At 42.6% G+C, this 21,303-nt stretch overlaps 1 protein-coding gene across 1 annotated transcript; it reads right to left on the reverse strand.

Annotated features, from left to right (window-relative positions):
• Positions 1-17,738: 17,738 nt before the first annotated feature.
• On the reverse strand, positions 17,739-19,624 carry LOC140905953 (uncharacterized). Its single transcript, XM_073329452.2, has 2 exons — positions 19,171-19,624; positions 17,739-18,233 (listed from the first exon to the last, which is right to left on the reverse strand). Exons 1-2 carry the CDS (start codon positions 19,325-19,327, stop codon positions 17,773-17,775), a joined length of 618 nt encoding a protein of 205 aa, XP_073185553.1. The 5' UTR covers positions 19,328-19,624; the 3' UTR covers positions 17,739-17,772.
• Between the last annotated feature and the right edge of the window lie 1,679 nt (positions 19,625-21,303).

The following is a 21,303-nucleotide window of genomic DNA, read 5'->3' on the forward strand; positions in this document are numbered from 1 at the left end:
GATTATTTAAGCAGAAATATCCAGCTCGCATGTCATCCAAAGTCCCAAAGCACTTCTTCTAGGTACCGGACATCTCAGCTGTAGCCTGCCCAGCTGCCAAAATGTCCAACTTCCCCCATGGCCCTCCTACAATGAAGTTATCCATTTGCAATAAAAAAAAATCTGCAGCACACTGAAAATTAAATAAGTCAAGGCAGCATCAAGTTAATATCAAATAAAACCAGCAAAGAACACCTGCATTGATTGTATTATTCACTTTCATGTTAATTCAGTAAAACCCTTCTTTTAAGGGAACCCATAGATTTTACAGAATGTTCTGCTAGAAATATAACAGAATCCAGGGGTCTTGTTGCAGAATGCAGGCTGCCACAGATTATGTGGAGTCTTTTTAGCCTAGAGAGATTGGGGTGAATTTTGGTCATGTCAATAGGGATTTTGCTCCCAAATCAGTATTATCTTTAAGTGAAATTTCCCCGTCCCTCCTTCCTGGGTAACTGTTCCACCCTTATATTTTTGTAACCCATAGGAAGCATATTTCAAATATTTATCTTCTTATTAAAGCAAACTACCTTTGCTCCTGCTGGACCAAGTTTTATAGAATGCCCATGAAACCATGGAACCTGCACTGTAGCTACAATTTGCAGCTGATGGCAATGTAAACACTATGCCATAATTTTTGTAAAGGGCAATGACAAATGTATCCGCTTAATAATAATAAAAATTGAATAGAATTACTGAGTATTTGTATGTTCAAATTTTACAGTCTTATACTTATCACCCAAGAATGGAACATCAGGCAGGTATAGGTAAACCAAGCCAAAATGGATAAGCACATTATTTAGATGTTCTTAGTACAATGATAGGCAATGAAATGGTTAACTGTGTTAGCAAATAAATGTTCATAGTTAGATTTTAAAGTTAAAAGCCTGTTACCACAAACAGAGGAAGTTCCCACTTCTCTTGGCCCTGTTTCATGTCCTCCTATGGACTCAAAGGGAAAAAAGTGCTTTCTAAAAATCAAGTTAGCTAATTCCATTTAGCTAACACAACTTGAAATGCTGCACAGTACCTAGCACAACAGATTACAATCATGTTAACTGGTCATATGATTCAATTTTAAAAAGCACCCTTTTTCCAAGCCTTGATAAAGCCAGAAAGACAACACTAACTTAGATATACATTGTATAAGGTATAATCCTAGAGAGAAAGACTTATTTTCAGTATCAAAGTTTATATTCTAGAGAATATAGACAAATCTGCAGGAAGTCTGTGAGAAGACCTTAAAGCCCCTGGATACCGATCATACATATATGAAACCAAAGGAATTCTGGGAGCCTAATATAATAAGAAATTGGCTCAAGTTGCAAAATTTGGATCCAGATTTTTTAACACCCTGAATTGTTTGGGGAAAGGAGTGTCTAGATCCAGAGTTTTGGTTCAGGCCACTGTAAACAGAGGAACCATTTGCAAAATTTGAATTTTCTTAAAAACTCCTGCTACGTATGCCTCCTGAGATTTGGGAGGCGTAAGATCCAAGGTTTTAGTTCCAACTCATCTCTAGCATGAAAGTGATTTGCAAAGGGCAGAAAACCTGTGTGACAATGGCAATGAGCCATTAGGAAAAAACAATAGGCCTTAAGAGAAGCTTATCTCACATCTAGTGATGAGCCTTCCTGAGAACATTCCAAACAGCCTGTGAGTAATGGCTGCTATGACTCTACAAGGACATGTGCTTGTAGATAGCTGCTTTCAACTACCTGAGAGGTGGTTCCAGAGAGGATGGTTCTAGACTATTCTCAGTGGTAGAAGAGGACAGGACAAGGAGTAATGGTCTCAAGTTGCAGTGGGGGAGGTTTAGGTTGGATATTAGGAAAAACTTTTTCACTAGGAGGGTGGTGAAACACTGGAATGCATTACCTAGGGAGGTGGTAGAATCTCCTTCCTTAGAAGTTTTTAAGGTCAGGCTTGACAAAGCCCTGGCTGGGATGATTTAATTGGGGATTGGTCCTGCTTTGAGCAGGGGGTTGGACTAGATGACCTCCTGAGGTCCCTTCCAACCCTGATATTCTATGATTCTATGTGATCAGACCACATGTCTCTAGACTCCATTTTGAGGTGTTAATATTTTTCCACAGACTGGTCTGGAAACCAAGCTTTGGAACAAAGAGTTCCCGCTATATGCAAAAGCTATACAAGTGAGAGGAGTGAAGAACCACAGATGATGTCACTCCCTCCCAAGAAGATTCCTGGAAACACCTGAGGAACAAAGACTGAACTGGGGGAAGTGCTGGACCCAGGCTAAAGGGATTTCTAGCCTGTGAATGACACACCTGGGGACACATGCCAGCATTTCTGAATCAAAGTGTTTTGGGTTTTGGCTGAATTTTTTCTTTTTTTGAATTAAGTTTGCTATCACTTAAAATCTATCTCTCATAGTTAATAAACTTGTTTTTGCTTTATCTAAATCAGTGAGTTGTAGTAAAGTGTGTGGGAATCATAGCTCAGGGGCAAAGGCTGTTGCACATTCTGCTCCACATTGAGGGAGGGAGTGAACTTTAGGAGCTTACGCTGTACAGTTCCCTGTGCAGTGCAAGATGGTGTAATTTTGGGTTTATACTCCAGAGGGGGTGCATTACATGGAGAGCTGGAGATGGATTGGCTGTAGGCTTCCCATGCAGGGGCTGATCAGAAAGCCTGCATGTAACTGCGGCTGGGTGTGGCCCTACCTATATGAAGTCTGGTGAAAGTACAGGATGGAGGGCTCTGCAGCTTGTAACAGTGCAGTGTGAGAGGGAGCCCAAGCTGGTGGGTCAAGGGGGTCCATGGTACCCCATGGGGAACCCATCACAAATAGTTTGTGTAACTTTTGGGGGTTTTATGATCTGTTGAGAAAGTGGAGGGACATTGGTTTCTTTTCTGTGGTTTGCTTTTTACATTAAAAAATTCAGGTCAAATATTTCCTGATTTCACCGGAGGTGCCCTTGGATAACTGGTGAATTGGGCTGGTTGACAATTATGTGTCAAATCTATTCTTTAATGGAAAAATTAGGTTTTCTATTAAACAGGAGTTTAACAGAAATCTAAATATTTTTATTTGGTAATGCTGTCACAATGCTTCATGAGAGTTGTAGTTCAGTTACCCTGTGTAACTGGACTACATCTACCATGATGCTGCATGTCCAGGGACTCCCGTATACCATCTCTGCTCTTCAAGAGGGGAGAGTATAGAGCATCATGAGAGATGGGGCCTGAGGAGGGAGCCAGGAATATAGAGAACCGGTACATGAGGCACCATGCCAGCATTTCTGAATCAAAGTGTTTTGGGTTTTGGCTGAATTTTTTCTATTTTTGAATTTCCACTGGAAAAAAACAAATCCATATTTTCCCCAGGAAAAAAATACCAATTCTTTGACCAGCTCCCTAGACTCCCCTTAGTGTTCACCTTGACCTGCTAACATACATGAAAGCTACAATCTGCTATGTCCACACTAGATTTCATGTTGTGTTATATGGAAAGAGTCCCAATCCTGCCATGCTATCCCACAGTTGGGGCCATCTCATCCTATGACCTCTGCTTCTGACATGAGCTACCTCTTCCTGCTACCTGTTCTCACCTACAGGCCATAAAGCAACAGCAGGAGGAAGGAAGGAAGATCACAGTGGAAGCTCAGATTGTGGTTTGAGGATTCATTTAGAGAAGAGAGTAGGCAAATGGATCGAAAGCCGAGGAAAATCAACTCCATGGGATAGAGTGGGATGTCTGGTTGTGCTCCTTTGTTGTGGGAAGGATGGGAAGGACTGTAGGCTCATGTATTGAAAGAAGAGGGGACACCAGTGGGGTGGAAGTCTAGAGGGGTGTCTCTTGGGAAAAGGGAGCAGAGAGGAGTTTGCCTACGGTTCCTGAGTGTGGAAGATAGAGGGTATGTATACCTCTTGTAATAGTTAATATAGCTATCAAAAGACAATCTTCAGGCTGTAAGAACTACAGTGAACAAAACATCAGAATACACACTGGTGCTGGAAGGATTTGCAAAGAATGGAAGGAATAATATATTTGAAAGCATTAAATGATTAGGGTTGATGATCTACAGCTTCCACATTTTTCACACTCTAAGTTCTTTATGTAACAGGCTATTCCTGAGACACAACTAGTATGTGTGTCTGAAACATAGGGAGATTTCCTCCAACTCAAGGGGATGAAGGCAATATATGCAACCAGAGCAGGAAGTGAAATTAGAGCAAACACTAGGCAGTCTACTGTTACAACTGTCTGCATTCCTATTGATCTGAAGATTTAGTCTGCATTCTGACTTTATCAGCCATCATAACTGCCATCTATTCTCTCTCATCCTCCTAACCTGAGAAGCACTTCTGAAGGTACTGAGAGACAGTTATCAAAGATCCAGTGCCTAAAAAAAGAACAACATGCCTCAGACGAAACAGCTGCCTGGCACCTTTGAAGAAAGTTTCCTGACACTTTTTCTATTTAATTAAAAAAACAAAACAAACAACAACCCAAACCTCAGTATATACAGGATGTTTGCCCTTACAGAGCATTTCAGAACTGCTTCTGACAGTAGTAGATTATAATGAATCTCCTATCAAGATGTTGGCAGCTCAAGACAGACTGTCTGTGTGTGTGTGTGCACGCAAACGTGTGTATGTATGCAGACTCCAGTCTTCTTAACACCAGAGACTGAAAGGGACGCCCTGTGGGAGTAGGGTGACCAGACAGCAAATGTGAAAAATCGGGATGGGGTAAGGGGTAATAGGAACCTATATAAGAAAAAGTCCCCAAAATCGGGACTGTCCCTATAAAATCAGGACATCTGGTCACCTTATGTGGGAGGATTTATTGCAGGGAATTATCCACATATATAAAACAGTCTGAATGTTTGCATATCCTTTGAATATAGAGAATCCTTTGCATGACAGCTATTTCTGATTGGTTTGTAAACCAGAAGTGTTAACCCAATGAGGTTGATGAAAGGAATAACACCAGCAAATATCACTCTAGCTTTTGCACCTTTTTAATTAATTATTCGTTTTTATAGTCATTTGCACAGCAACACCACCACAAAAGGCACCATCAAAAGTACCACATAATTAAAAAGAAAATATTATGCAGAAACAGGCCAAGAAAATGCTTTCACTTTCTGAATTGTTATGTTTTTAATTCAACACTGACCAATCCTCATGCAGGGGAAAGGTTTTTAAAATAATTATGTTATTTAAGAGCAAGCTTGTAATTCACCCCATACACCTGATGTCAGAGGGCATGGCTATGCCATAGTGCTCCCTGTTGGCCAAGCATGGCATTACCAGTGCTCCCTGCCTCAATTTCCTCCTCAAGGTGGGTCTTCCTGGTTCTCCATGCATCATGGTCTGTGCTGGAGATGTGGCTTAGCCCTCCAACCAAGTCACAACAAACATAACTCCTTCCAGGATAGCAAAAGTCCAAGCTATAAAGTCCCAACAACCAAAAGATTCTTGTGCCCTTCAGGGCTTCTCTTCAGCTAACCCTCTGGGGCCTGTTCCTAGCCCCTGACTCAGGATCTTCTACAGGAGCCTGCCCATTCACTGTGGTTCCTCTCCACTCTGGTATAGAGCACTAGGTCCCCAAGCTGGATTCCCTTAGAGTACCTGGTCTCCTCAGATGTTAGCTCAAGACCTTCCACAGGAACCTTCCTGATCCCTGCTGTCCCCACACCACACTGATCTCTCTCTCTCACTCATCCCCTTTATAAGGCCCAGCTGTTCTCTAATCTATCACCTGATTCTCCTTATTCCCACCCCCTCAGGCTGGGAAGTAGCTAATTAATTATAAAAAGAAAAGGAGTACTTGTGGCACCTTAGAGACTAACCAATTTATTTGAGCATGAGCTTTCGTGAGCTACAGCTCACTTCATACCGTGCTTCCATGGTATGCATCCGATGAAGTGGGCTGTAGCTCACGAAAGCTCATGCTCAAATAAATTGGTTAGTCTCTAAGGTGCCACAAGTACTCCTTTTCTTTTTGCGAATACAGACTAACACAGCTGTTACTCTGAAACCTAATTAATTATGGTTTAGTGTGGCTGGTTTCATCTCCCCTTAAAGAGGCCAGTCACCCTGTCATACCTGTGCACAGGGCTTAAATTCAGTCACAGCTGTCTGGAGCAGAGCTCCAGTAAATATTTTCAAACCCAAGGAACAGAAGCCCAGAGCTTCAGCGCCCCCCGCGGGTCAGAAGCCCCAAGCCCCAGGGCTCTGGGAAATACTCTGTGAGAATTTAAGCCATGCATGGGTGTAAAGGGTGAAAGGTGCCTCATCCCTGCTCTGCTGTGCTGACCTGGCTAACTGTATTGCAGATAGCAGCATGAGGACAACAGCCTCTACAGGGTTGCTACTACCCCCTCTTATACAAGTGGGTGGGCAATGGGTGGGCAAGGAGTGCTGGCACAAATTACTTGGGTAAGTGGGGAACCAAATAGGACCAGATTGTGACTCAGACGTCTGCTCCTGAGGCAGTGCAGCTGCTTGCTGCTCCTTAATTGGGCCTTGTAGCACAGCTATAGTTGAGCCCTAAATCACTGAATACAATTATTTATCTGCTTTTGAATATTAACACTTAAATTCCAGTGCCAATCCTGGAAGTCAATGGGAGGTTTGCCCCTGGCATTCAATGAAAGAACAAGTCTATAATTACCAGATTTTATTTTTTATATTATGCTGTATATTTATTAGAAATGGGCAAAATCCTGAATATTTTATCTGAACTTCACACACTGACTGAACTTTGTGGGTTCTGATAAAATGGAAAAAAAAAAGATCAATGAGACTTGACCTAAACAAACGTAAGCCCCTTAGCTCAAGTCTAATATTTATTGCAGGTCCTAATCCTGCAAACAGAGGAACTTATGCAGGCCCTTACCAACTTGTAGGCATCAAGGACCACACAAGTGCATCTGTTTGTAATACCAGAGGCAGAGAAAATGAGGATGTGCCAAAATCTTTTCTGCTGTTTCCCTGAATAAACAAATAGAGAGAGGCAAGGTGGGTGAGGTAGTATCTTTTATTGAACCAATTTCTGTTGATAGAGAGACAAGCTTTCGAGCATACACAGAGCCGTGAAGAAGACCTTTGTGTAAGCTCAAAAGCTTGTCTCTCTCACCAACTGAAGTTGGTCCAATAAAAGAGATTACCTCACCCACCTTGTCTCTCTAATACCCGGGGACCAACCCAGCTACAACAACTCTGCATAAACAAATAGCGGTCATTAGTGTCAAATAGTGGCTATGAAATCAAATATATAGTCAAGCCAACTGGACAAAAGCTTATAACATTTATTTTAGCATTGCTTTCATGGTAATTTCATGTTAACATGATGCGTGAAATCCTCTCTCCATTGCAAGTAGTAGGTACTTGCCACTGACTTAAGGGTATCAGGATTTCACCCTATGATTCATAGCACATATCTATAGCAACTCATTACCCATATGTAATTCTATTTTAAAATTGGATAAATGACCATCAAAATAGAAAAAACACAAAAACTGAATTGAAAAAAACATAAATTTGTATTAGATATATGAAGCCTTTAAAATGTATTATTTTAAGCAAAATTTGAATTGTTGCAGGAGACCTAGGAAGGGCTTGGAAATGCTATGGGGGTTTTCAAGCATTTATAAATACAGACCCAAATCACACTCAGTTCAGTGGCTCCTATAAACTTGAATGGCATGACTTACTTGATTAAGTCAAGCTGGATTTGGTCCACAGTACATGAAAAATGCCTTCATTTGTGTACAAATACTGGAATATTTCACATCCCTAACATTCATCTAAGGTTCCTCTTTTGGCTGTATGTAGCATCTGAGCAACATAGCATTTACACAGAGCTTTATATGCTCAAAATGCATTACAAACATTATTGGATTCATCCTCGCACCACCTCTGAAGTAGAGAAGTATCATCCCCATATTTACAGCACAGGAAACTGAAACAGAGAGGTTTTTTTCCAAGGCCACAGAAGGAGCCAGAGCTGGGATTAGAACTCAGGAGTTACAGGTTTGGTCTAAACTACCAATTTGTATCAGTATAACTATGTTGCTCGGAATCCACATCCCAAGCGACATAGTTATACCGACCTACCCCCTGGTGTAGACAGTGCTGTGTCAACAGGCGGGCTTCTCCCGCAGACATAGCTACTGCCTCTTGGGGAGATGGAGTATCTACACCAACTTGAGTAGCTCTCCCATCAGCACAGGTAGCATCTTCACTAAGTGCAACAGCAGTGCAGCTGCACCACTGCAGCCCTGTAAGTGCAGATGATCTCCCCGATTCTTATTACTATGCCCATTAGAATTGCCCATCTCTCTCTTTAACAGAAATTTGGCCCATGCTGTATGTAGAATACATAATTCTCAGATTTATGAGACACAATAAATCACTGGTTTCAGAGTAGCGGCCGTGTTAGTCTGTATTCGCAAAAAGAAAAGGAGGACTTGTGGCACCTTATAGACTAACCAATTTATTGGAGCATAAGCTTTCGTGAGTTACAGCTCACTTCATACTTCATCGGATGCATTCAGTGAAAAATACAGTGGGGAGATTTATATACACAGAGAACATGAAACAATGGGTGTTACCATACACACTGTAACGAGAGTGATCAGGTAAGGTGAGCTATTACCAGCAGGAGAGTGGGGGGGCGGGTGGGTAAACCTTTTGTAGTGATAATCAAGGTGGGCCATTTCCAGCAGGTGACAAGAATGTCTGAGGAACAGTGGGGGGAGGGGAGGGAAAATAAACATAGAGAAATAGTTTTACGTTGTGTAATGACCCATCCACTCCCAGTCTCTATTCAAGCCTAAGTTAATTGTATCCAGTTTGCAAATTAATTCCAATTCAGCAGTCTCTCGGAGTCTGTTTTTGAAGTTTTTTTGTTGTTGAAGAATTGCCACTTTTAGGTCTGTAACTGAGTGACCAAAGAGATTGAAGTGTTCTCCGACTGGTTTTTGAATGTTATAATTCTTGATGTCTGATTTGTTATTTACGTAGAGACTGTCCAGTTTGACCAATGTACATATATGGCACATATCACATTGGTAGATGTGCAGGTGAATGAACCTCTGATGGTGTGGCTGATGTAATTAGCCCATATAGGCCAGTGTCAGAGGTTCGTTCACCTGCACATCTACCAATGTGATATATGCCATCATGTGCCAGCAATGCCCCTCTGCCATGTACATTGGTCATACTGGACAGTCTCTACGTAAAAGAATAAATGGACACAAATCAGACGCCAAGAATTATAACATTCAAAAACCAGTTGGAGAACACTTCAATCTCTTTGGTCACTCAGTTACAGACCTAAAAGTGGCAATTCTTCAACAACAACAAAAACTTCAAAAACAAACTCCAACGACAGACTGCTGAATTGGAATTAATTTGCAAACTGGATATAATTAACTTAGGCTTGAATAAAGACTGGGAGTGGATGGGTCATTACACAAAGTAAAACTATCCCACCCACCCCCACCCCCCACTGTTCCTCACACGTTCTTGTCAACTGCTGGAAATGGCCCACCTTGATTATCGCTACAAAAGATTCCCCCCGCCCCCCTCACGCTCTTCTGCTGGTATAGCTCACCTTACCTGATCACTCTTGTTACAGTATGTATGGTAACACCCATTGTTTCATGTTCTCTGTGTATATAAATCTCCCCACTGTATTTTCCACTGAATGCATCCAATGAAGTGAGCTGTAGCTCACGAAAGCTTATGCTCAAATAGTTTTGTTAATCTCTAAGGTGCCACAAGTACTCCTTTTCTTTTTGCTAAATCCCTAGGTACTTTTGACAATGGTTTAAAAGCCCAACTAAACTTACAAAGAAACCCAGAAATCACCTCCATATACAACAGCAGCTAATTATGGGATGCAGAATCTGGTTCCAAAGTTTTACTAAAGATAATAGCCCCCACTTTGGAAACTGACTAGTGATTTTGGGTATGTCCAACCTGAGATGTTTAAAGGGGCCTGATTTGCAGAGGACAAGTGCTCACCATTTTGATATTAATTCAGACCCCTTAAGTTCTCCAGATGGGAACCCCAAACTACTGGTCACTTTTGACATAGTTTCTCCATTATTAAATAAATTTTCAAGTGATCATTAGAACTACCTGTTAAAATTCAGAGTAAGCACATAAGTAATGAATAGGAAAGCTGAGACATTCATGGTAAAAGAACACTAACACTAATAATAATTTGCACTTTCCTAGGGTCTTCCAAAGTATTGCCAACCCTCATGATTTTGTCATGAGTCTCATGATTTCTGGGGTGTTTTAGAAAGGTCCTTATACATTACTTATTTCTGCCTTCAATCTCATTAAATTTTACCCTCACCCAAAATGGCTTCCACCTCCCATCGCAGTCAATGGGACTGGGACCCCAAGCTTCCCTCAGGGAGATGGCCACCATGTCCCAGTAACTATTGTATTGCAAATGAGGCTGCCCCAAGTAAGTACGATATATTTTTATTGCAATAATGCTTAGAGGTCCCAATTATTGATCAAGTCTCCATTGCTAGGTGCTGTCTACACACACAAGATGATGGTCCCTGTTTGCAATCAACATATATGATGAGAAACAACAGGTGGATATAGGACAGACAGACAGTGGGAATACACGATAACAATGAGACAATACTAGTCAATGAAATAGGCACCAGTCACTGCACACCAGCTGCCTAGCCATTTTCAAATTGTTATAGGCATCATGGAAGAAGAGAGTTTTAAGGAGGAATTTGAAGGAGGGCAATGTGGTGGTTTTGCAGAAGTTTATGGGCAGCTCTTCCTAGGCATGAGGGGGCAGCATGGGAGACAGCATGAAGGTGCTTGTTTGAAAGTTAAAAAAGAGGTGATGAAGGCTGGCATTGTAAGCAGAGCTGGATACTCTTAGACTGCAATGGGAAAAGGAAGATAAGAAGAGGGGAAATGGCATGTACATGGCAAGTAGAAGTCAAGAGACTTTGCGGGAGCATGCTGGGAGGATGAGTAGGGCAGCTTTCTGTACTGTCTAGGTAGGGATGGGGAGAGAGAGGGACAGAATGGCGGCTTCCCAAACCCAGATGACTCATGGACTTTTAACCTGTCCTTTAAATCATCTTCTGTACCCAATGACTGGAAGATAGCTAATGTAAAGCCAATATTTAAAAAGGGCTTTAGAGGTGATCCTGGCACCTACAGACTGGTAAGTCTAACATCAGTACTGAGCAAATTAGTTGAAACAATAGTAAAGAATAAAATTGTCAGACACATAGAAGAGCATAAATTGTTGGGCAAACGTCAACATAGTTTCTGTAAAGGGAAATCATGTCTTACTAATCTATTAGAGTTCTTTGAAGGGGTCAACAAACATGTGGACAAGGGGGATCCAGTGGACATAGTGTATTTAGATTTCCAGAAAGTCTTTGGCAAGGTCCCTCACCAAGGGCTCTTATGTAAATTAAGTTGTCATGGGATAAGAGGGAAGATCCTTTCATGGATTGAGAACTGGTTAAAAGTCAGGGAACAAAAGGTAGGAATAAATGGTAAATTTTCAGAATGGAGAGGGGTAACTAGTGGTGTTCCCCAAGGGTCAGTCCTAGGACCAATCCTATTCAACTTATTCATAAATGATCTGGAGAAGGAGGTAAACAGTGAGGTGGCAAAGTTTACAGACAATACTAAACTGCTCAAGATAATTAAGACCAAAGCAGACTGTGAAGAACTTCAAAAAGATCTCACAAAACTAAGTGATTGGGCAACAAAATGGCAAATTAAATGTAATGTGGATACATGTAAAATAATGCACATTGAAAAAAATAACCCCAACTACACATACAATATAATGGGGGCTAATTTAGCTACAACTAATCAGGAAAAAGATCTTGGAGTCATCGTGTATAGTTCTCTGAAGTTGGCCCAACTTGATGATCACTTTAGATAAGCTATTACCAGCAGGACAGTGGGGTGGGAGGAGGTATTGTTTCATGGTCTCTGTGTGTATATAATGTCTTCTGCAGTTTCCACGGTATGCATCCGATGAAGTGAGCTGTAGCTCACGAAAGCTCATGCTCAAATAAATTGGTTAGTCTCTAAGGTGCCACAAGTACTCCTTTTCTTCTTTCAACCTCTTTGAGTTGCCTCGCATAAGGTAGGTTTTCCATTCCTCAGATCATCCTAGTGGCCCTTCTCTGCACCTGTTCCAGTTTTAACTCATCTTTCTTACACATAGAAGACCAGAACTGCACACAGTATTCCAGATGAGGTCTCACCAGTGCCTTGTATAATGATACTAACACTTCCCTATTTCTACTGGAAATAGCTCACCTAATCATCCTAGGACTGCAATAGCCTTCTTCACGGCCACATCATATTGGCAGCTCCTAGTCATCCTTTGAGCAACCAATACACCCAGGTCTTTCTCCTCCTCTGTCAATTCCAATTGCCCAGCTTACAGAAAAAATATTCTTGTTGTTTGTCCCTAAGTGCATGACCTTGCACTTTGCACCTTTTAAATTTCGTCCCATTTCTATTACTCCAGTTTACAACGTCATCCAGATCTTCTTGTATGATATTCCAGTCCTCCTCCATATTGGCAATACATCCCAACTTTGTGTCATTTGCAAATTTTGTTAGCACACTCCTACTTTTTGTGCTGAAGTCAGTAATAAAAATGTTAAATAAGATTGGTCACAAGACCGATCCTTGATGAACTCCACTAATAGCCTCCCTCCAGCCTGACAGTTCACTTTTTAGTATGACCTGTTGTAGTCTCCCTTTTAACCAGTTCATTATCTACCTTTCAATTCTCATGTTAATCTCCATCTTCTCCAATTTAACTAATAATTTCCCATGTGGAAATGTATCAAATGCCTTACTGAAATCCAGATAGCCTATATTTACTGCATTTCCTTAGTCTAAAAAATCAGATATCTTCTCAAAAAGATCTAGTTGGCTACAGAACCTTTTATTATTGGTTTTAATTCCCTTTGCAAGGTCCAACTCTGCTTTGCTTTTGGCAGTTCTCACTTTATCCCTACACTTTCTGGCTTCCAAGAGGTAGCTTTCCTTGCTGATCCATCCCATTTTCCATCCCTTGTAGGCTTTCTGCTTTCTCTTAATCACCTGTTTGAGATACTTGCTCATCAAGCTTGGTCTGCAACCCTTCCCTGTGAAATTTTTCTTCTCGCTTGGGATGCAGGCTTCAGATAGTTTCTGCAATTTTGATAAAATAATTCAAACTTCCTCCACATTCAGATCCTTGAGTTCTTCAGTCAGGTCCTAACTAATTGCATTAAATTTTTAAAGTTTGCCTTTTGAAATCAAGGACCCTACTTGCAGATCTATTCTTGTTTATCATTCCATTTAGTTTAAACTGAATTAGCTCATGATCACTCGAACCAAGGTTGTCCCCTACAACGTGTTCTTCTATGAGGTCCTCATTACTCACCAATACCAAATCTAAAATGGCATCATGTCTTGTTGGTTTGGTGACTATTTGGTGAAGAAATCTGTCAACTATCAAATCCAGGAAAATCTGGGCCCTACTATTATTAGTAGCACCTGTCCTCCAGTCTATATCTGGGACGTTAAAGTCTCCCATAATCACACAGTTCCCAACAGTATTTATTTCATTAAAAACATTAAAGGGGTCTCTATCCATATCCAGATTGGATCCTGGGGGTCTGTAGCAAACCCCTAAGCACTAGTCCAGGAGAACCTCTAGTAGCTTTCTTCCCCAAAATGATTTTGGCCCTAACAGACTCTGTCTTATCCATTCCATCACTTCTAATTTCTTTACAGTCCACCTCACCATTAATACACAGTGCTACTCCACCACCTTTGCCTTTATTTCTGTCTTTCCTGAACTGCACATCCCCTTCAACACCTGTATTCCAGTCATGACTATTCCACCATGACTATTCCACCATGTTTCTGTTATCCCTATAATATCTGGTTTCACTTCCTGTACCAGTAGTTCTAGGTTCTCTCCATTTTGTTACCCAGGCTCCTCGCATTGGTGTACAAACATCTTAATTGTTGCTGCTTGGTTTCGCTCACATTCCTCACCCGATTGAGTACAGTCATTCTACTGCCAGTATCACCTGACTGTTAGCTTCAATGGTATCGACACTATCTTTCCTCTTAATGTCCATTCTCCTACTCACTGCTGTTCCTTTCTCCATTGCTGTGTCTTTTCTCACTTGATTTTCCTCCCTCTCAATGTTAAAATAAGGCATGGAGATTATTTATCTCCCAAACATTTCCCCCTCCAATTCCTAGTTTAAAGCTCTTTTAATCAGTTGTGCCAAATCTCAATCCCTGAAGTTTATTTCCCTCCTTACTCAGGGTCGAGGGTAAATGGGTTTCCTCTCATCAGTGAACATGGAGGCTGCATTTTTGTGTGTGTTGAATATTGATGCTGAGATAATCACACATAAGTGAGTGGCTTCCCTTTCAGGTTGGGGAAAAAATCACAAGGTAGGCCAAAGGCAATGTAATTTAATTATTAATTTAAAATCTTATGATATTTTTGGTGTCTGGTTCATGATTTTTGAAAGTGTGAGGTTGGCAATATTGCTTTTATTCAAGGATCTCAAAACCCTTCACAAAGGTTAATGAAATTAGCATCACAACACCTCTCTGAGGTAGAAAATATTACCTCTGCATTAAACTTGGGGAAACTGAGGGAGAGAGAATTTAAGAGACTTGCTCAAGATTGCATGGGATTTCTGGAGAAAAAATTATTAATATTTGAACAATATCTCCTGCATTAGGGATCTCTATTTTGAATCCAGGTCAGTGAGAGCCAGTCTGCTAGTGTGTGCCTTCTCTCTCCTCCCTGGCCCTCAACCCTTCCCCCAACCCTTCAGTTTTGGCTCTCAGTTAATCCTAAGAGATACCTGGTATTGAGAGAGTTGCTGAGAAACAAATCACTGACTGTCCTTTAGCACTGTGGGGGAGAGGGCGTGAGTATTGTGGCAGAGTCAAAGGAACAGCTTGAAAGCAGCTGGAGAGCTTTGCAAAAAACACAGAGCAGCTGCATAGAGAATGCTATGCACAATATTAATTATATCCATGCTATGGAGGAAAATATTAAACATTGCTTATGTAAAGAGTACAGTGTGGGGAAGCCAGTGACACTATTTCACACTCCCCAAGGTACCTCCACTAGAATGGGGTTTCACCTAAAATTCCAGGGCTGTCAAGCTGTGACAATTTGAATAAATTGAGATTTGAAATGTGTCATTGAAACACACAGGGTAAAATCCTTCATCACAAGCAACAGAGACCTTAAAAGCACCTTTAGAAAATGAATAATAAAGTTAAGGGAGTGTCCCTAAAAGGAATGAAACTTGGGAGGGCTCAGATTCCCTGGGAAATTAATTTTCCCTGCCTCTTCCCAGTGAGATGCCTCAGCCATCTCCTCACTCTCTGCACTCTTAATGATCTTGCTCGAGCAAGTAACCAATCTCTGCTTGATTTACAGGGCCCTTTCTATTCTCTGAACTGTCTATAATTTTAAAATAGAGTTAAAGTTGAGATTGCAGTAAAATCAGATTCATTTCACATATTTAAATGAAAAAGCAAAAATAAGACAGTAAAGATAGCAAGGGTCTAATTTGCTACATGGTTCCAAACATACACTCTGACATTCTTACATGCCAAATTTCTGCACAGAAAACAGATTTTTTTTAGGTCTTAAAAACAAATTGTGCACATACCAGAATAGAACATCCAATACCCATTTTGCTTTGTGGATTGTTTATAGATATTCCCCTAAACTACACCAGTTATCATTAGAAACAGTACATATCATGTATCTTTTTGGTGCAAGGCGCCCCTGGCATTGCTTCAGGGTGTACTGCTCAATATCTCCTATGTAGTCTAAGGCCATGTCTACACTACAAAAGTACTCCGATGTTACAGAAGTCGACTTTTGGGAACAGATTGTATAAAGTTGAGTGCATGCGTCCACACTAAGCACATTAATTCGGCGGTGTGCGTCCACAGTACCGTGGCAAGTGTCGACATTCCGAGCGGAGCACTGTGGGTAGCTATCCCACAGTTCCCGCAGTCCCCACTGCCCATTGGAATTCTGGGCTGAGCTCCCAATGCCTGATGGGGCCAAATATTTGTCGCGGGTGGTTACAGGTAAATGTCGTCAGTCAACCCTCCCTCCCTCCGTGAAAGCATCAGCAGACAATCATTTCCTGCCCTTTCCCCTGGATTGCCTGAGCAGACGCCGTAGCATGGCAAGCATGGAGCCCGTTCAGCTCACCACAGCAGTTATGACCATTGTAAACACCTCGCGCATTATCGTGCAGTTTATGCACAACCAGCACCTAAAAAACCAGGCGAGGAGGCGAAGGCAGTGCAGTGATGAGGACATGAACACAGATTTCTCTAAAACCAAGGTCCCCAGCAATTTGGAGATCATGGTGTTACTGGGGCAGGCTCATGCCATGGAACGCCAATACTGGACCTGGTAATCAAGCACAGAGTTCTGGGACTGCATGTTTGAGATGACTCCCAGTGGCTCCGAAACTTTCACATGCGTAAGGGCACTTTCATGGAACTTTGTCACTTGTGTCCCCTGCCCTGAAGTGCAAGAATACCAAGATGAGAGCAGCCCTCACAGTTCATAAGCGAGTGGCAATAGCCCTGTGGAAACAGCTACCGGTCAGTCGGTAATCAATTTGGAGTGGGCAAATCTACTGTGGGGGCTGCTGTGATGCAAGTAGCCCACGCAATCATTGAGCTGCTGCTATCAAGGGCAGTGACTCTGGGAAATGTGCAGGTCACAATAGATGGCTTTGCTGCAATGGGATTCCCTAACTGTGGTGGGGCTATAGATGGAACGCATACCCCTATCTTGGGACCGGACCACCAGGGCAGCCAGTACATACACCGCAAGGGGTACTTTTCAATGGTGCTGCAAGCACTAGTGGATCACAAGGGACGTTTCATCAACATCAACGTGGGATGGCCGGGAAAGGTTCATGACGCTCGCATCTTCAGGAACTCTGGTCTGTTTAAACGGCTGCAGGAAGGGATTTACTTCCCAGACCAGAAAATAACTGTTGGGGGATGTTGAAATGCCTACAGTTATCCTTGGGGACCCAGCCTACCCCTTAATGCCCTGGCTCATGAAGCCGTACACAGGCAGCCTGGACAGTAGTAAGGAAATGTTCAACTATAAGCTGAGCAAGTGCAGAATGGTGGTAGAATGTGCATTTGGACGTTTAAAGGGTTGCTGGCGCAGTTTACTGACTCGCTCAGACCTCAGCAAAACCAATGTTCCCATTGTTATTGCTGCTTTCTGTGTGCTCCACAATCTCTGTGAGAGTAGGGGGGAGACATTTATGGCGGGGTGGGAGGTTGAGGCAAATCGCCTGGCCACTGAATCCAAGCAGCCAGATACCAGGATGGTTCGAAGAGCACAGCAGGAAGCGCTGTGCATCAGAGAAGCTTGGAAAACCAGTTTCATGACTGGCCAGGGCACTGTGTGACACTTCTGTTTGTTTCTCCTTAATGAAAACCCGCCCCCTTGGTTGACTCTAAATTCTTTGTAAGCCACTCGCCCTCCCCCCTTCGATTACAGCTTGCTTGGAAAGGAAATAAAGTCACTATCATTTAAAAACCATGTATTTTTTATTAATTGATTATAAAAATAGGGAGATAACTCACAAGGTAGCCCAGGTGGGGTGTGGGAGGAGGGTAGGAGGGAAGGAAAAGGCCACTTCAATACTTGTTGAATGACAGCCTTCTGTTGCTTGGGCTGTCCACTGGGGTGGAGTGGTTGGGTGCCTGGAGCCTCCCCTCCCACATTCTTGGGCATCTGGGTGAGGAGGCTATGGAACTTGGGGAGGAGGGAGGGTGGTTAAACAGGGGCTGCAGCAGCAATCTGTGATCCTGCTGCCATTCATGAACCTCCACCAGACGCTGGAGCATGTCCGTTTGATCCCGCAGTAGCCCCAGCGTTGCCTCATGCCTCCTCTGATCTTCCTGCCGCCACCACTCCTCACGTTCATTGGCCACTTTCCTGTACTCTGCTATTGTGTCCTTCCACACATTCTGCTGAGCTTTGTCAGAGCCAGACGACTGCATGAGCTCAGAGAACATTTCATCGCACGTGCATTTTTTTCGCTGCCTTATCTGAGATAGCCTTTGGGACGGAGGAGGGAGGCTTGAAACATTTGAAGCTGTTGGAGGAAAAAAAGGGAGTGAAGTATTTTAAAAGATACATTTTACAGCACAATGGCTATACCCTTTCACGGTGAACAACGCTATTCACATTACATAGCACATGTGATTTTGGTACAAGGTTGCATTTTGCATCTTATATTGAGTGCCTGCAGTTTTGGTGTTAGAGATCACACACGCAGTGCCAGGCAACAGAATTTGGCTTGCAGGCGGCCATGGTAAGCCATAGTCTTTTGGCTTCTGCAACCTTCATGACAGCAGCGCCCTCCTCTCCCATACCAAGCAAAGCACGTTGAGTTGGCCATTTAGTGCTGTGGTTTTCCTGTTTCCGGGATGATTGTTTACTACTCACCCCACCGCATGGCTGGTAACAGGGAAGATCCCTGCTAGCCAAACGCGAACAGCTCAGTGCCAATGCCCCCAACCCCACACCGCATGGCTAACTGCGGGGAGGATTTCTTTTCAGCCACAGGCAAACAGCCCAGTAGGAACGGCCACCTCTGAATGTCCCCTTAATTAAATTCCCTTATTTCAACCAGGTTACCAAGAACAATATCACTCTCCTGAGGATAACACAGAGAGATAAAGAATGGATGTTGCTTGAATGCCAGCAAACACCAGGACCATACGCTGACAGGCTTTGTCATGCAATGATACCAGATTACTTGCTACTAGCATGGCGTGGTAAAGTGTCCTACCATGGAGGACGGAATAAGGCTGCTCTTCCCAGAAACCTTCTGCAAAGGCTTTTAGAGTACCCCCAGGAGAGCTTCATGGAGATGTCCCTGGAGGATTTCTGCTCCATCCCCAGACCCATTAACAGACTTTTCCAGTAGCTGTACTGGCCACAAATGCATCCCAAGTCCGCAGGACTACTTAATCATTAAAAAACACTTGCTTTTATAACATGTATTATATTTTAAAAGGAACGCTCACCAGAGGTCCCTCCTCTGGCTTCTTTGGGTTGGGAGGGTATTTCAGTCAGGGTGATAAAAAGATACTGGCTGTCAGGGAGAACGGTGTGCTGTGTGCTCTCCTCAAGCTCATCCTCCTCCTCTTCCTCATCTTCCCCGTCCACAAAATCCTCAGGCATGGTGGAGAGTACCCCATCATTGGAGTCCAGGGACAGGGGTGGGGTAGTGGTGGCGGAATTGCATGCAGCTCAGCGTAGAAGGGGCATGTCTGGGGCTCTGTCCCAGAGCGTCTGTTTGATTCTTTGGTTTTCTGGTACTCTTCTCTGAGCTCCTTAACTTTCGCGTGACACTGTGTTGCATCCCTGATGTAGCCTCTGTCCCTCATGGCCTCGGAGATTTTTTGAAATGTTTTGGCATTTTGTCTTTTGGAACGTAGTTCTGATAGCATGGATTCCTCTCCCCATACAGTGATCAGATCCAGTACCTCCCATTCGGTCCATGCTGGAGCTCTTTTTCGACTCTGGGACTGCATGGTCACCTGTGCTGATGAGCTCACCTGGCCAAACAGGAAATGAGATTCAAAAGTTCCTAGGGCTTTTCCTGTACACCTGGCCAGTGATCCGAGTTCAGAGTGCTGTCCAGAGCAGTCACAATGGTGCACGGTGGGATAGCTCCCGGAGGCCAATACCTTCAAATTGCATCCACACTAACCCTAATTTGAAATGGCGATGTCGATTTCAGCGCTAATTCCCTCGTTGGGGAGGAGTACAGAAATCGGTTTTAAGAGCTCTTTATGTCAAAAAAAATGGTTTAGTTGTGTGGACAGGTGCAGGGTTAATTCGATTTAATGCTGCTAAATCCGACAAACTCGTAATGTAGACCAGGCCTTAGAGCTGGGGATTGGGTCCTATTTGGGCTCTGTCATTGGTCTTCTGTGAAACTTTGGCCAGTTATTCAACCTTTCCATGCCTTGGTTTATTCATCTATAAAACAGATATTTATAAATAGGGAAGAGATTAAGCTTCATTGTTTGTACCTAGGATTTCAAACATACCAAAGTGTTAGGAGGCTGGATCTGGGCGTTTGATTCAGCTCATTATAGGACTAGGGTACTTCTATGAAAGTCTGAACCCGATCTGTGTTCAGATTTCAAACACCCACCAATTTTCGTAGATATTCAAATTCGGTATTTTCATTGTAGCCCGTCTCTATTTATAAGTAAATAATATATAAATACCTTACAAGGGCAATCTGATTATTTTAATGAATTGTTTGTAATATGCTTAGAGATCCTTAGATGAAAGAAGTGAAAAGTGTTGTTTGAATATATTCTCTTATAATTCAGTGCAACTCACATCAGACCAGGGAGGTAAGGACTGGAAGCTGGCTATTTTAAATGATTGATTTCACTGTACAAACATCAATACAGCAAGCGCACAGGGAGCATGGGCATTCACAGTTGTAACTAAGTTCAGCTAGTGAAAAATAAAAAGCATGAGTTCCCGTGCATTAAGAAAAGCCATATATTTGTTATGCAGATCAACATAATGCACCCAAAAAAGCCAACACGGAGGGGAAAAAAACCACTGGGTCCTGTTTCTCTTCTGCCTTGCCCTACATTTAGTCATTTACCCATGTCTGAAATGGCCACAGAACGCTGCCATTCTGATCTGGTGGCATTTTACATTCACTTGGCAAAAGTACAGGTGACTAGAGATGATGTGAGGTCATGGAGAACCCAGCTTTAGATAAATATAAGCCTGTGCAATCAAAAAATGCACTCATACTTGCCTGCTAGGCATCAGCACTTAGCAAGGACTCCAAGATTCACATGTGCTGCCCAATTTCCATGCAGGCTCTCTAGCATACTTTTAATGTCAGTACTGCTTTAAATACCATACACCAACTAGATACATGACTCTCGGCAGCTCTATAAGCTAATAGATCATAAAAGCACAACATGGCTTTTAGCATGTGCATCAGAAAGGCTTTCACAACAGCACACTTACAGCTACTAGCTATTCTCCCTGTTACCATTCTCTCTCTTTTTTTAAGCCCCTACACACGGTTGTTGCCTTATGGTGATTATTTTTGCTACCAGAAGAGCCCTTTGCATATTAGCAGCCATTAATCCCATTGCATCAGCTGGTTTAAT

The sequence above is a fragment of the Lepidochelys kempii genome, chromosome 2 (assembly GCF_965140285.1).
Source record: "Lepidochelys kempii isolate rLepKem1 chromosome 2, rLepKem1.hap1, whole genome shotgun sequence".
In the NCBI taxonomy this organism is placed as follows: domain Eukaryota; kingdom Metazoa; phylum Chordata; order Testudines; family Cheloniidae; genus Lepidochelys; species Lepidochelys kempii.

Bases quoted from the DNA above. Each gene is read 5' to 3' on its own strand.
- LOC140905953 (XM_073329452.2), bottom strand. From the start codon at position 19,327: ATGCCTGAGGATTTTGTGGACGGGGAAGATGAGGAAGAGGAGGAGGAT. The intron at 18,234-19,170 runs GTGAGCGTTCCT...TTCCTCCAACAG, and splicing joins AGCCAGAGGAGGGACCTCTG to CTTCAAATGTTTCAAGCCTC.